This window comes from Natrix helvetica, assembly GCF_964273705.1.
Source record: "Natrix helvetica genome assembly, chromosome: 8".
NCBI classification, from domain to species: Eukaryota; Metazoa; Chordata; class Lepidosauria; order Squamata; family Natricidae; genus Natrix; species Natrix helvetica.
The window spans coordinates 1,822,837-1,836,907 of NC_138559.1; the positions used below are offsets into that span (position 1 = coordinate 1,822,837).

At 46.4% G+C, this 14,071-nt stretch overlaps 1 protein-coding gene across 1 annotated transcript in view; it reads right to left on the bottom strand.

The window, feature by feature from the left end:
* Positions 1 to 14,071, bottom strand: part of ANTXR1 (ANTXR cell adhesion molecule 1) — a 141,799-nt gene that overhangs the window by 112,495 nt on the left and 15,233 nt on the right. The window contains exons 3-6 of the mRNA XM_081960986.1: positions 13,294 to 13,365; positions 8,503 to 8,584; positions 8,132 to 8,165; positions 690 to 769 (exon numbers count right to left, since the gene is read on the bottom strand). Of these exons, the coding sequence (XP_081817112.1) occupies positions 690 to 769; positions 8,132 to 8,165; positions 8,503 to 8,584; positions 13,294 to 13,365 (268 nt within the window). The remainder of the gene's footprint in view (positions 1 to 689; positions 770 to 8,131; positions 8,166 to 8,502; positions 8,585 to 13,293; positions 13,366 to 14,071) is intronic.

Below are 14,071 nucleotides of genomic sequence, written 5' to 3' on the forward strand. Positions count from 1 at the left end.
CCTTCTCTCCCCTCTTCTCTTTCCCTCTCTCTCCTTCTCTCTCTCTCCCTCCTCCCCTCTCTCTCCCCCTTCTCTCTCTCCCCTCTCTCCCCTTCTCTCTCCCTCCTCCACTCTCTCTCCCCTCCTCCCCTCTCTCCCCCTTCTCTCTCTCCCCTCTCTCCCCTTCTCTCTCCCTCCTCCCCTCTCTCTCCCCTCCTCCCCTCTCCCCCCTTCTCTCTCTCTCCCCTTCTCTCTCGCTCTCCTTTGCTCTTTCTCTCTCCCTCCCTCCCCCCTCCCCTTCTCTCTCCCCTCCTCCCCTCTCTCCCCTTCTCTCTCTCTCCCCTTCTCTCTCGCTCTCCTTTGCTCTTTCTCTCTCCCTCCCTCCCCCCTCCCCTTCTCTCTCCCCCCTTTCTCCCTCCCTCTCCTTCTCTCTCTCCCTCCCCCTTTCTGCAAATTGAAGATAAATTAACATCAAGAATTCATTCCTTTCCTAAGAAGCCCCAAGAAGTAGAAAGACGGGCCTTTATCTGCAAAAGAGAAGATCTGTTAGTTATGGACATTGTTTGATGGCTGTTTCAACAGGAGTTGAGATTTTAAGACCAACCTGCTTCTGGATTTATCGGAAGGACACAACCCTCCATTCCCTGGGAAGAGCAATTTTGGGGCTGCATCATTCCACCCAGCCCAGACTTCCAACGCAAGGCTCCTACCTCTTGTTCAGAATAGAAGAAAAGGTCCTCATGGAGCTCTCCGTCCGTCAAGGCGATAATGACACTGGCGGTCCTATAACCTGATGAGGGAAGCCATGCCAGAAGTAGAATGAAGGGTCAAGGGCAATGGAACAACCAGTCATCATCTCCTTCTACTCACAGGATGCTGCATTCATACCTGGGGCTGTTTGCAAACCGTCATAGAGGTTTTCTTCGTATTTTACTGTCCCACAGAGTCAGCCATGTTTGCACAAACTCAGGTTTATGCAGTCAAATGCTCTTACCACTGAGCTATACCCCCGTTGTTTATGCAAACAACTCAGTATTTAATATTGTGGTTAAACACAGGGGTTAGAAACTGTTTTCTAACCTTGGGCACGGCTGTTGGCTGCCTGAATTTGGGCCAGCGATCCCTCCCCCCCCTCTCAGGCCTGGGAAGAGGAAGATGATGCCCAACCTCTCCTGGAAATGTTGGCAAGAAACCTGCAGGGACTCGTCAAATGTCAAGGCCGACTCAAAGAAGAGAGAACCCGTTTGGTGGAGGCACCAGAGTAGAAACTGGAATTCTTGGGGACTTGGGCAAACAGTTGCCAACGACTTGAAGAGTGCCAACACCTACCCACAGGGACATTTCATAGAAAAGCAGACATCCTTCAGGCTATGTAGTATGTAATATATTAACATGTTTTCCAAGCATCCTGATTTTCTTAACCAGTATGTTTACATTTGGAATATAAATCCCAAATGTGCTTTTTTTCAAGAGGCAACTGGATTTTTTGGTTTTCTTTTAAAATGTTTTGCTTCTCATCCAAGAAGCTTCTTCAGCTCTGGCTGGATGGTGGAATGGAAGGATTTATATTCCTTGCAGGCAGCTGGTCATTTGCATCCTTTTAGAGGGTCATTGAGGCCCCTTGGAGGTTTATCTGATTGCTCAGGGTCACCTGAGTGGTGCAAATGGAGTCTGCAATTTTTTCTCTGGAAATCTATTCCTTCTCCCACACCATTCCAAGGGTCTTCATCCCAAATTGTATAGCTAAAAGTCTGTAGAGATTCTCAGTCATCCAGGACACAGATAAACCTCCAAGTGCTTCAAGGACCCTCTAAAAGGATGCAAATGACTAGTTGTCGGCAAGGAATATAAATCCTTCCATTCCCCAACATCCAGTCAGAGCTGAAGAAGCTTCTTGGATGAGAAGCAAAAAGTCTTCGAAACAAAAAATAAGAAAGTCCAGTTGCCTCCCGAAAAAGCACCTTTGGGACAACCAGGGCCTTCTCATGACTGAGAATCTCTACAGACTTTTGGGATTGAAACATGCATGATTTTTAAAGAATAAGCACACGTGTGTGAGTGATCATTTTCATGGCTGACTGACCAAAGGCCAAATTGTAGAGCTGATGCCCTGGGAAGAACTGTGGTTGCAGCTCCTTCTTGGTCCCTTCCAGACCATCTGGGGATTCAGGTTTTGCAACGGGAATATGACAGGCTACTTCACAGTAAACTGGGCACCAAAGCAAGGGACCAAGAAAGTTTTGTTAGAAGTGCACACAAAATAAATTGAGGTGACTTGGTGAGAGAGAGGTGTGCATATTGTACCAAGCATCCATGGCAAAGACAAGGTGGCCCCAGGTTCACTTCGTAGAATCATAGGCTGGAAGGGACCTTGGAGATCTTCTAGTGCAGCCCAAGGCAGGAGAGCTTATACTATGCTGGTCAAATGTTTGTCCAATCTTTTCTAACCCTAACCCTCTGTTGATGACACCTAGGACTATACTGGCTTTTTTGGCAGCTGCAACACACTGCTGGCTCATACTTAAGCAGGGATCCACCTAGATTTCCCTCACCGCTATTACTATTAAGAATAGAATAGAATAGAATAGAATAGAATAGAATAGAATAGAATAGAATAGAATAGAATAGAACAGAGTTGGAAGTGACCTTGGAGGTCTCTCTAGTCCAACCCCCTGCTTAGGCAGGAAGCCCTACACCATTTCAGACAAATGGTTCTCCAACATCTTCTTAAAAACTTCCAGTGTTGGAGCATTCACAACTTCTGGAGGCAAGTTGTTCCACTAATTAATTTTTCTCACTGTCAGGAAATTTCTCCTTAGTTCTAAGTTGCTTCTCTCCTTGATTAGTTTCCACCCATTGCTTCTTGTTCTGCCCTCAGGTGCTTTGGAGAATAGTTTAAACTCCTTCTTTGTGGTAGACCATCAAATATTGGAAGACTGCTATCATGTCTCCCGTAGTCCTTCTTTTCATTAAACTAGACAATAGTAATTACTATTACTTTCTTTATTAAGTATTATTTATAATAGTAAATTTATAATAGTAAATCATAACTATTAATAATAGTATTACTATTAGTTACTCATTTAGGCAGGGAAAACCAAATGCATAGGTACAAAATATGTGCTATCTGGCTTAAGAGCCAGTTACCACTTACTACCTGTAATAATACACCTGCATATATAAATTGCATGTACCTATGCATTTGGTTTTCCCTGCCTAAATGCAGGAGCTTTTCTCACCACTGAACTGCAACTTTTTTTTTGTAAAAATTTTCTTTTCTTTTTCTTTCCATATACATTCACAAATATACATTCTCATAAGTATTCTTAATATTTATCTGTTATCTTCTAGCATTTATCACAAACTGTTTAAAAATATAAAAAGCATAATCGGGGGTCACTTTCTTTCCACCCTGTACATCCATCTTATTTTGCAACAACCCTACTCCTTCCTTCTTCCTGACCTCCCTTCTCTGCCTTCTTCTTTCCTCCTCTCCTTCCTCTTTTCTTCTTCCCCTCCCTCTCTCCCATTCCTCCTCTCTTCTTCTCCTTCTTGTTCTCTCTCTCCTACTCTTACCTCCCCTCCCTTACATCCGCTCCTTAACCCTTTCTTCTTTTCCCTCCTCTTTCTCACAGAACTGCAACTTGTTGGATAATTGTTGGATTCAGCTCTTCTACCCTGGCACCCACACAATCGCTCCACAATTTAGCTGTGACCACATCTTGAAAGAATCCTGATTTCTCTTTTCTTTTCTTGTGTGCTTAAGTGGATGCGAATCTGATGAGAGAACTGGAAATTCGCATCAGGCTGAACTCTGCCTCACCTTTTATTAAAAATTGCAGATGGGACGTAGGAGAAACGATCAAAGGCTGCCATTTTCCCCAGAGTCGGGCCTCTATTCGTTTTCCCAAGAGGGAAGATTTGCGATGGCTTTAGGCAGGACGGCTGGCAACATATCATCCTCCCGATTACAACTTGCCATCCGCAGGGAAGGCAGAATTGCTGCCCAAAGGTGTTCTTATCGCCCCAAGATTGTCAGCGTAATGTGAGCGTGGCCTGGGCTCGTCCGTGGTCTGGCTTTCAAATGATCACACCACCGCAAAGAAGTAATTAAAGTCAATTTGATTGCTGCTGTCAACCTGAGTCATGCATTACATGCTCAAGTTAACATGTTATGAAAGCCAAAATAAGAATTCTGTCTGAATGTTCCAGTAATTATCAGTCTTTGTCAAATATCAAAAATTGCTACAGGAAATTTTCTATTCCAGAGAAGAGCAGCTGGGCATCAAATGACTGCATTTTTCCAGAGGGGGCGATGGTATATTAGGCAGGGAACAGAACAGAATAACAGAGTTGGAAGGGACCTTGGAGGTCTTCTAGTCCAACCCCCTGCTTAGGCAGGAAACCCTATAGCATTTCAGACAAATGGTTGTCCAATCTCTTCTTAAAAGCTTTCAGTATTGGACAACTTCTAAAGGCTATTCTAGGTTGCTTCTCTCCTTGATTAGTTTCCACCCATTGTTTCTTGTTCTGCCCTCAGGTGCCTTGGAGAATAGCTTGACTCCCTCTTCTTTGTGGCAACCCCTGAGATATTGGAAGACTGCTATCATGTCTCCCCTAGTCCTTCTTTCTATTAAACTAGTCATACCCAGTTCCTGCAACCGTTCTTCATATGTTTTAGCCTCCAGTCCCCTAATCATCTTTGTTGCTCTTCTCTGCACTCTTTCCAGAGTCTCCACATCTTTTCTACATCATGGCGACCAGAACTGAATGCAGTATTCCAAGTGTGGCCTTACCAAGGCATTACAAAGTGGTATAAACACGTTACGTGATCTTGATTCTATCCCTCTGTTTATGCAGCCTAGAACTAATTAGAACTAACTAGAACTAACCAATTTCGTTGTATTTATTTTGCACAATGACAATAAAGGCTATATATATTAACTGTGTTGGCTTTTTTGGCAGCTGCAGCACACGGTTGGCTCCTATTTAAATGGTTGTCCTCTAGGACTCCAAGATCCCTCATGCAGTTACCACCATTCAGCCGGGGTTTAGCTAATCTGTACCTGTACTGTGCTTGATTTAACTGTGTTAAATGGGGGTGCAGGATGGAGGTGAGAAGCAGGAGCATCTGAAGAGAGTCAAAAACACCCCAACAGATAGGAAAAGGGGATGGGGCTTGAATTACACAATTCTGGCCATCATCTTGATATGTTTATGATACAGGCTGCCCAATAAATATGTTTTATTTGTGGCAGATGACTTCCACACTTTATTTATATCACACCTTTATTGTTTTTATAAATAACTCAAGGTGGGGAACATATCCAACATAACTTCCTCTCTTATTTTCCACACAACAACTCTTCAAGGTGAGTTAGGCTGAGAGAGAGAGAGAGTACCCCAAAGTCTCCCACCTGGCTTTCCTACCTAAGGCAGGACTAGAACTCCCAGTCTCCTGCCTCTGGCCTGTGGCTCTTACTACTGGACCATAAAGGCAACTACTCCGATTAATCTAGCAAACAAGATTTTAACATTTTAGAAGAGGATTTAAAAGCAGCACGCAGGGAAATGAAGGGGATGAGCTATGCACAAATTGCTTAACGTGCTTCCATTTTTGGTTTTTTTAAAAGAAAAGCCGGAATTGTTGATCAATAATCTGCATGCGTGTGGGTAATGTGCAGTTTGCCCCATGGGGGATCTAACCGGGGGGGTAGGGGGGGTTGTCTTAATAGCAGCATTTTGAATCGCAAGAAGATATCAAAAGTTATATTTTCACTCTGCAGATATGTGGTACCAGAGACCCACCAATCAAACTTAAATATCCTCATGTCTGCCCAGGGTTTTCCGAGTAAGAATGTGGAAGAAATAAAAAATGAAATAAATGATTCAAATGTTATGGAACCCAATCCAGTGGAGCTTACATCTGAGTAAAAACAGAACAGCAGCACAATTTCCCTGGTCTCAAACTTCCCCTCAAAAACAGCCAGTAATCCAATAACATTCAGGCTTCCAAAATAGAGTTATTAACATGTAATGTAGCATTTTATCACACTGCCCTTTGCAATAGCGAAAATGCTCTGATAACATTTCCGGATAACCAGTTTTCTTTAGCAAAGATTCCTGGCAATCTTAATAAAAAAGTTTTAATACTTGCACATTCAGAGTGTTTATTACTTCCTGTTGTTTCCCACAACGGAGAAGAATTAGTGCTGGATATCCTGCAACTTATTTTCTTAGTGTCAATTTGCTTAATTGCTTTTGCGTCTCATGTACCTGTGTCTGTAGGTCTAGATCAGTGATGGCAAACCTTTTCGTCATGTCTAGGCTGCAACCCCGAAGAGGAGCTGCCCAGGGGACATATGTGTGCTGGAAAATGAACTTCCTTCCTTCCTCTTTCGTTCCTTCCCTCCTTCCTTCCTCTTTCCTCCCTCCCTTCCTCTTTCCTCCCTCCCTTCTCATTCCTCCCTCCCTCCTTCCTTCTACTTTCCTTCCTTCCTCCTTCCTTCCTCCTTCCTCCCTCCCTCCTTCCTTCCTCCCTCCTTCCCGCTTTCCTTCGTTCCTCTTTCCTTCCTTCCATCCTTCCTTCTTTCCCTCCTTCTTTCCTCTTTCCTTCCTCTTTCCTCCCTCCCTCCTCTTCCCTTCTTTCCTTCCTCTTTCCTTCCTTCCTTCCTTCTTTCTTTCCTTCCTTCCTTCCTTCCTCTTTCCTTCCTCTCTCCCTCCCTCCTCCCCCCTCCCTCTTTCCTTTATCCCTCCCTCCCTCTTTCCTTCCTCCCTCTTTCCTTCCTTCCTCCTTCTGGTTTCTGGCATGTGCACGCGCAGTGGGCCAGTTAGTCTTCCAGTTACTGGCACGCATGATGGTGGGACAATCAGCTGGCCGGCGCACATGCTCATGCTTGAAAAAGGAACACCAGTTCTTCCAGTTTTCGGCACTGCCGCATGTGCAAACGCCAGCTGATCATGGTGCATGCTCCAGAAACCTGGAGGAGGAAGAGGCACCACTGTGCATGCCAGGTGACATGGCTCTGCGGGCCACTTAGGGCATGCGTGGCATAGGTTCGCCATCACGGGTCTAGGTGTTCATTTAATATCAGAATAGCTCTACAAGGAGTCCTTGTCTTATGGCCACAATTTCTGCTGCTAAGAGCGACAGCTGTGAAGTGAGTTTTGTCCCATTTTACCATCGTTCTTGCCACCAATGTGGAGTGAATCACTACAGTTCTTAAGTTAGCAACACAGTTGTTAAGTGAAGCAAGCTCGGCCTGCCAGAAGATCCCGAAAGGGGATCACATGACACTGCAACCGTCATAAGTACATGCCAGTTGCCAAGTGCCCAACTATTGAGGTTTCATAAGAATGCTGCGAGGGTCACAAGTGTGAAAAACAGTCATGAGTCACTTTTTCGTTGCTGTTGTAAGTTTGAATGGCCAGTAAACAAATGGTCGTAAGTGAAGGACTACTTGTATTACGCAGCAAGAGGGAAATAGATTGAATCACTGGGTTCAAATCCACAGACCAGGAATTTCTTCTGAGTCTGCAGAGAAACTTCTCTCTCCTTCTAACCCCAAACAAAAGATTGTCCCCACCTTTAGAATAATTGCAAGAGTAATTTTTAATCGTATTTTGTTCCAATTTCATTTTAAATTGTTTTTATCAAATATTTTAGTAATAATTTGTGACTGGAACTCTGCACTTTGGTATGGCCCAAGGGCTAATCAATAAAGTAAACTCAACTCAATTAATGAGCAAAAAGTAATTAAAGGTAAAGGTTCCCCTCGGACATCTGTGCTAGTTGTTCCCGACTCTAGGGGGCGATGCTCATCTCTGTTTCAAAGCCGAAGAGCCAGCGCTGTCTGAAGACGTCTCCATGGTCATGTGGCCGGCATGACTCAATGCCCAAGGCGCATGGAACACTGTTACCTTACCACCAAATATGGTTCCTATTTCTCTACTTGCATTTTTACATGCTTTCAAACTGCTAGGTTGGCAGAAGCTGGGACAAGTCACAGGAGCTCACTCCGTTACGCGGCGCTAGGGATTCGAACCACCAAACTGCCAACCTTTTTGACCGACGAGCTCAGCATCTTAGCCACTGAGCCACCGCGTCCTTTGAAAAAGTAATTACTACCCACTTTATCGAACATGTTCTTACCTTGAACATTTTCATGGTAAATTTGTTCACTGGCCTAAAACAGAACCAAAGAGAGTTATTAGCATGTAAAGTTACAGATAACGTTTCGCTTCAATTGCCCCTGCCAAGAATACAGTGCCCCACTGAGAAGATGGGGAAGAGACGAGGGGGCAGTGGTCCAGCCACAGGGCCAAGCAAAAGTCAAGTTGGACATTGGGACCATGGGATTGGCGCCCCCTCCCATGTGTACCTTAGGTGGAAAGCCTATCAGAACCTGGCTGGGGCTTTGGTGGCAACCAGCCTCTTGCTGTCTTTCACACACCAACTTCCTGCCCAGTCTGCCCGAAGCCCCCACAGCAAAACCAAGACGTAACCTCTTTGTTCTTATTTACCCTTTCAAATCCTTCGTGCATGTAGGTGTCGCCGCCTGGCAAGACCTTCTGAAGCTCATCTAAGCCTCGACGGATTTTTTCCCTGGAAGAACAGAAGTCTTGGGTTAGAGAGAACGCAGATACAGATTAACAGAGCTGCAAGGGACCTTGCAAGTCATCTAGTCCAACCCTCCTGCCCAAGAGGAGACCCTACACCATTTCTGACAGATGGCAGTCCAGTCTCTTTTTTTGAAAGTTCTGTTCTGACCGAGGCTTCCCGAGAGCCTGAAGCAACCTCCTTGTCCCGACAAAATCCCCTTTTATTCATTGACTCTGAATTCTGCTCCTTTACCTCCAGCAAAGTCTTTCAAGGGAGGATTTACAGTCACAGACCTTCTCTGGCTTGGAGAGATGCCAGGCCAACATCTGCAGAACTGGGCAAGGAGTCTCGGAGAGTCACGAAACAAATAAGCGAACTAATGGCCTCCTGCCAACTCCACTCCCCTGTCGCTCCTCTTTTTATTTCCTCTGGGAGGGGCCATTCATCGTCCACCTGTGGCCTTACTCCCAAGTCGACCCGTTCTTTAGCTGTTCCCTTTGTCTGGCAGCTCTGTGCATGCGCACACTGGGAACAGGCTCCAGCTGTTCTTCTGCCCCACTGATGTCTGACTCTGAAGGCAGCCGATAACTGTCAGACGGCCCTGGCCCCCTCTCTGCCTCCGACACAGAGCCCTCCTCAGAGCCTTCCCCAGACTCCAGAACTGGCCCATGCTCCTCCCCAACCTCCTCAATGTCCGAATCTGCTGCCAGCTCTGCTGGCTGCTGGTGGGCCACAACAGCCTCCAGTGATGAAGCTCCCACAACTTCTGAAGGCAACTTCTGTTCCATTGGTTGGCTGTCCTCACTGTCAGAACATTCCTCCTTGTTTCCAGGTTGAATCTCTCCTTGATAGGTTTCCACCCATTATTCCTTCTCTAGACTTCTGGTGCTTCGGAAAATAGCTTGACCCCCTCCTCTCTGCAGCAGCCCCTCAAATACTGCAGGACTGTCTCCCCTGGTCCTTCTCTTCCCTAGACTAGCCATGCCCAGTTCCTGCAACCGTTCATTGTATGTTTTAGCCTCCAGTCTCCTAATCCTCTTGGTTGCTCTTCTCTGCACTTTTTCTAGTCTCAACATCTTTTTTTATAATGTGGTGACCAAAACTGGATGCAGGATTCTAGGTGGGGTCTTACTAAGGCTTTAGAGAGTGGCGTTAATACCTGCTGCGGGCAAGATAGTTATGCCAAAGAAGCCACAGCTCTGAAGTCTCCCATTGTCTACTTGAAGTAAAACATTTTGCATTGCTGTGGCGAGAGAGAAACGTTGAGGGAAACTATTATTATCTCAAGGCAAGGCATTGTATGGAGAGAGCCAGAATGGCGAGAAGGCTGATAACTATTTTGCTTTCTAGGCATGGGAAAAATTCTCTTTCTTAGGACTCCTGTCTCCCCCCCCCTTTATTCTTTCCTGCCCCTCCCAATGATTACAGGGCCTGGCAACCTCCATCTCCAGAGTCCTGAGAAAGCCTAAAGATAGGGAAAGGGGGAGCCAGCTGGATTCTGAACTTCACCATTCACCAATATCTGCAGAAAGACGCCTGGGAAAAATCTGATTTGGGTCCATCTGTTGCAGTTCCCAAAAAGGGAAGAGGGGTCAGATTGGCCCACATCTGCCTCTCCCCCTCCCTCCCTCCCTCCCTCCCTCCCTCCCTCCCTCCCTCCCTCTTCTTCTCTTACTCTTCTAATGCTACTGCACTAAAGGACAGACCCCTACCTTGTGCGGAAGAAGGTATACTGTGAGAGACAAAGGCAAGGTATTTAGGGAAGAAAAATGTAGAACATCTCCCCCCCCTCTCTCCATCCATCCATCCATCCATCCATCCATCCATCCATCTATCTATCTTTCATCTATCTATTTTTCATCTATCTATCTATCTATCATTCTATCTATCTTATCTATCCATCCATCCGTCCGTCCGTCCGTCCGTCCGTCCGTCCATCCATCCATCCATCCATCCATCCATCCATCCATCCATCTATCTATCTATCTATCTATCTATCTATCTATCTTTCATCTATCATCAGTGGTGGGATTCAAAATTTGTTACTACCCGTTCTGTGGGCATGGCTTTGTGGGGGTGGCTCTGTGGGCATGGCAGGGGAAGGATACTGCAAGATCCCCATTCCCACCGCACCCCACTAACCTGCCTTCCAGCTCCGTTCTTCTCTTCAGGGCAATAAAAGAAGATCAGCTGGGAGGCTGGGAGGCAGCAGGGGTGGGGCCAGCCTATTTGCCGGTTCTCCGAACTACTCAAAATTTCCACTACCGGTTCTCCAGAACCTGTCACAACTTGTTGAATACCATCATCTGTATCTATCTCTATCTACCCCCATCTCTCATCCATCTATCCATCTATCTATCCATCCATCCGTCCATCCATCCGTCCATCCTTCCATCCACCCACCCACCCACCCACCCACCCTTCCTTCCTTCCTTCCTTCCTTCCTTCCTTCCTTCCTTCCTTCCTTCCTTCCTTCCTTCCTTCCTTCCTTCCTTTTCTGCAGAAATTCAACAGCAGATTTCACAGTCCCTGAATACCATTGAAGCTACATAATGAAATACGTTGAGTGCACATTATCAGGATTAATTTCGAGCCACACCAAGGCCTGACACAAGATATCTCTTCCTTGCAGAGTCGGTATGACACACCAGGCTAACCTAAAAGGGATAATTTATGGCTTATCTGTTTGGACAGGAACCTTCTGTGAGGACTGCAAATGTATGTTACCACCCCAGGTTTAACAAGGTGTAAGAATTCAATCTGTGCCCTTTCAAGAGACAAAGAGAACGATGTCAACAGGGCTGAGAGGACAGGCATTGCTTGGGTGAAAGAAAATGGCAGTTATGATCAGGCAATTGAGGCCCCACCCCCTTTTAAACCAGAAAAAGGGGTGGGGCCTCAATTTGCTGCTACCATCTTGACTTTTTTTGAGCCTCTTCCCTAATGGACAGTTCTGAATCTGCACCTGCCAGCAGGCGAAGCAAAAAACAGCCGTGTCCTTCTCTTCCTCCATCTTCCCTGAGTCCTTACACTGCCCGGCCTCGGGTCAGTGCTGGGGCTCAGGACCCCGGACAGCATCCCAAAATTCGGGGTAGTTGGTGAAGTATTTTAAGGGAGATTCGGATTAATGTCAGGCTTCCAAATAGCATCCAAAAGTAAATCAGAGTCCAAGGCAAGGTATTGCTCAACGTTCCAATTTATTAAGAGAGCCTTGCTGGCACATCTGAGAAAACCCGAATCTGAAAGCTTCCCGGTTTTCCCCACCCAGTTGTAAGTTCAAGATCTTGCCCCCACACCCACAAGTCCCATTGTCCAATATCCCGTGTTGGCAGTTTCCACCCATCCAGTTCCGGTCAGGTGCAGAGGTACAGAGACAAAGGATGACCTTGGCTTTCCAGAAAGAATTTTGTTATGGCTACCTAGCATCTAACTCCATTCAATCCTACCCTCCCATTTTCCCACCATAGAAAATGCATAGCAGAATAATAGAAAGTGTGGCAGGCCAAAGATCCAAAAGAGAAGATGGCTGCAGGCTTGACAAGCCGGGTAGTAAGATCTGAATGCTTCCTAGATATACACTGAAAAGCCAAGCAAGTTCAGCTCTGGCCAAAACCCAGATGTCATAGATTCTAGACTAGCTTTAGGACCTGTGGACTTCAACTCCCAGAATTCATCATCCAGCTGCAAATTATCAATCCCAGAGGTGCGATGGCTCAGTGGTTAAAGACGCAGAGCTTGTCAGCTGGAAAGCCAGGAGCCCAGTTCCGACACCCAGAGCCATGCGATGGGGTGAGTTCCTGTTCCTTGCCCCACCTCCTTCCCACCACGCAGTTCGAAAGCATGCAACTGCAAATAGATAAATAGGTATCACTTCGGTGGGAAGGTGACAGCGTTCTGGGCACCTCAGTGTATAGTCATGCTGGCCACAGGACCACGGAAACTCTCTTCAAACACTGCCTCTCTTGGCCAGGAAACAGAGATGAGCCCCATGCCCTAAAGTTGGACACAACTGGACATGGGAAACCTTTGCCTTTATCTCAACTGTGGCAACTTTAAGATGTGTGGATTTCCACAGCCAGAATTCCTCGTGCTGACTGAGGGAGTTGAAGTCCAGCTATCTTAATGGTGCTTCGGTTGAGAAACACGGCTTTAGTGCATGGCATAAAGCAGATTACAGAGCTGCAAAGCTCTCTCTCTCTCTCTCTCTCTCTCACACACACACACACACCCTTCACCTGCTGTCTTTCCCCCTTTACCTTGCATTTAGCTTTGAACCTATTTTTCCCGCTCTCTTTTCAAAGATACTCAGTCTCAAGGTCTCTACTCCTCCTGGGATCCTATGTAATGTCTACAACAGGTTAGTAGTTGTTACCGTTCTCAAAAATAGCAAACGCAGTCACTGACAAATTGAAATTCCTCTCTGGATAAAACAGGAGAGTTGTACAACCTTTTTTTTAAAAAAAAGAGCAGCGATCTTGGCCCCAAAACAGCCTTTCAACATTTGGCTGGAAAAGCCCGATCCCTCCTCAACACCCTCCAGATTTGTCCTAGGGATCATTTTGGAGGTTTGAAAGAGGTGATTCTGAAGAGATGAGGACCCCGAGCTGATTTAATACCTTGGTCATGCTTGCTACCCAGTGTGCAATATCAACATTTGAATGTAGAGTAACACCTAGGTCCTAGGACAGGTAGCACCCCTCCTTCCTCCTCACCTGTCTTCTGTCAGGTCCATGAGGGTTGAGCCTTGATTGGAGAAGACAATGAAGGACATTCTCAACTGGGGGCTGCAGAAAGAAAACAGCAAAGTGAGGACCTTCCTTCCTCCCTCCCTCTTTCTTTCCTTCCTCTTTCCTCCCTCCCTCTTTCCTTCCTTCCTCCCTTTTTCCTCCCTCCCTCCCTCCTCCCTCCTTCCTTCCTTCCTCTTATCTTCCTTCTTTCCTCCTTCCTTCCTACCTCTTTCCTCCCTCCCTCCTCCCTCCCTCCTCTTTTCTTCTTCCTTTCATCCCTCCCTCTTTCCTCCCTTCCTCTTTCCTCCCTTCCTCATCTTTCCTTCCTTCCTCTTATCTTCCTTCTTTCCTCCTTCCTTCCTACCTCTTTCCTTCCTCCCTCCCACCCTATTTCCTCCCTCCCTCCCCTTTTCTTCTTTCTTTCCTCCCTCCCTTTCCTTCCTTCCTCTTTCCTCCCTCCCTCCATCTTTCCTCCCTCCCTCCCTCCTCTTTCCCTCTTCCCTCCGTCCCTCTTTACTTCCTTCCTCTTTCCTCCCTCCCTCTTTCCTCCCTCCTTCCTTCCTTTCTCCTTCCCTCTTTCCTCCCTCCCTCCCTCCCTCCTCTTTCCTTCCTTCCTTCCTTCCTTCCTTCCTTCCTTCCTTCCTTCCTTCCTTCCTTCCTTCCTTCCTTCCTTCTACAATGCAATATTGCAGGCTAATTCTGCCAACTGCAAACAGTTCAATTCTGACTGGCTCAAGGTTGACTCAGCCTTCCATCCTTCCGA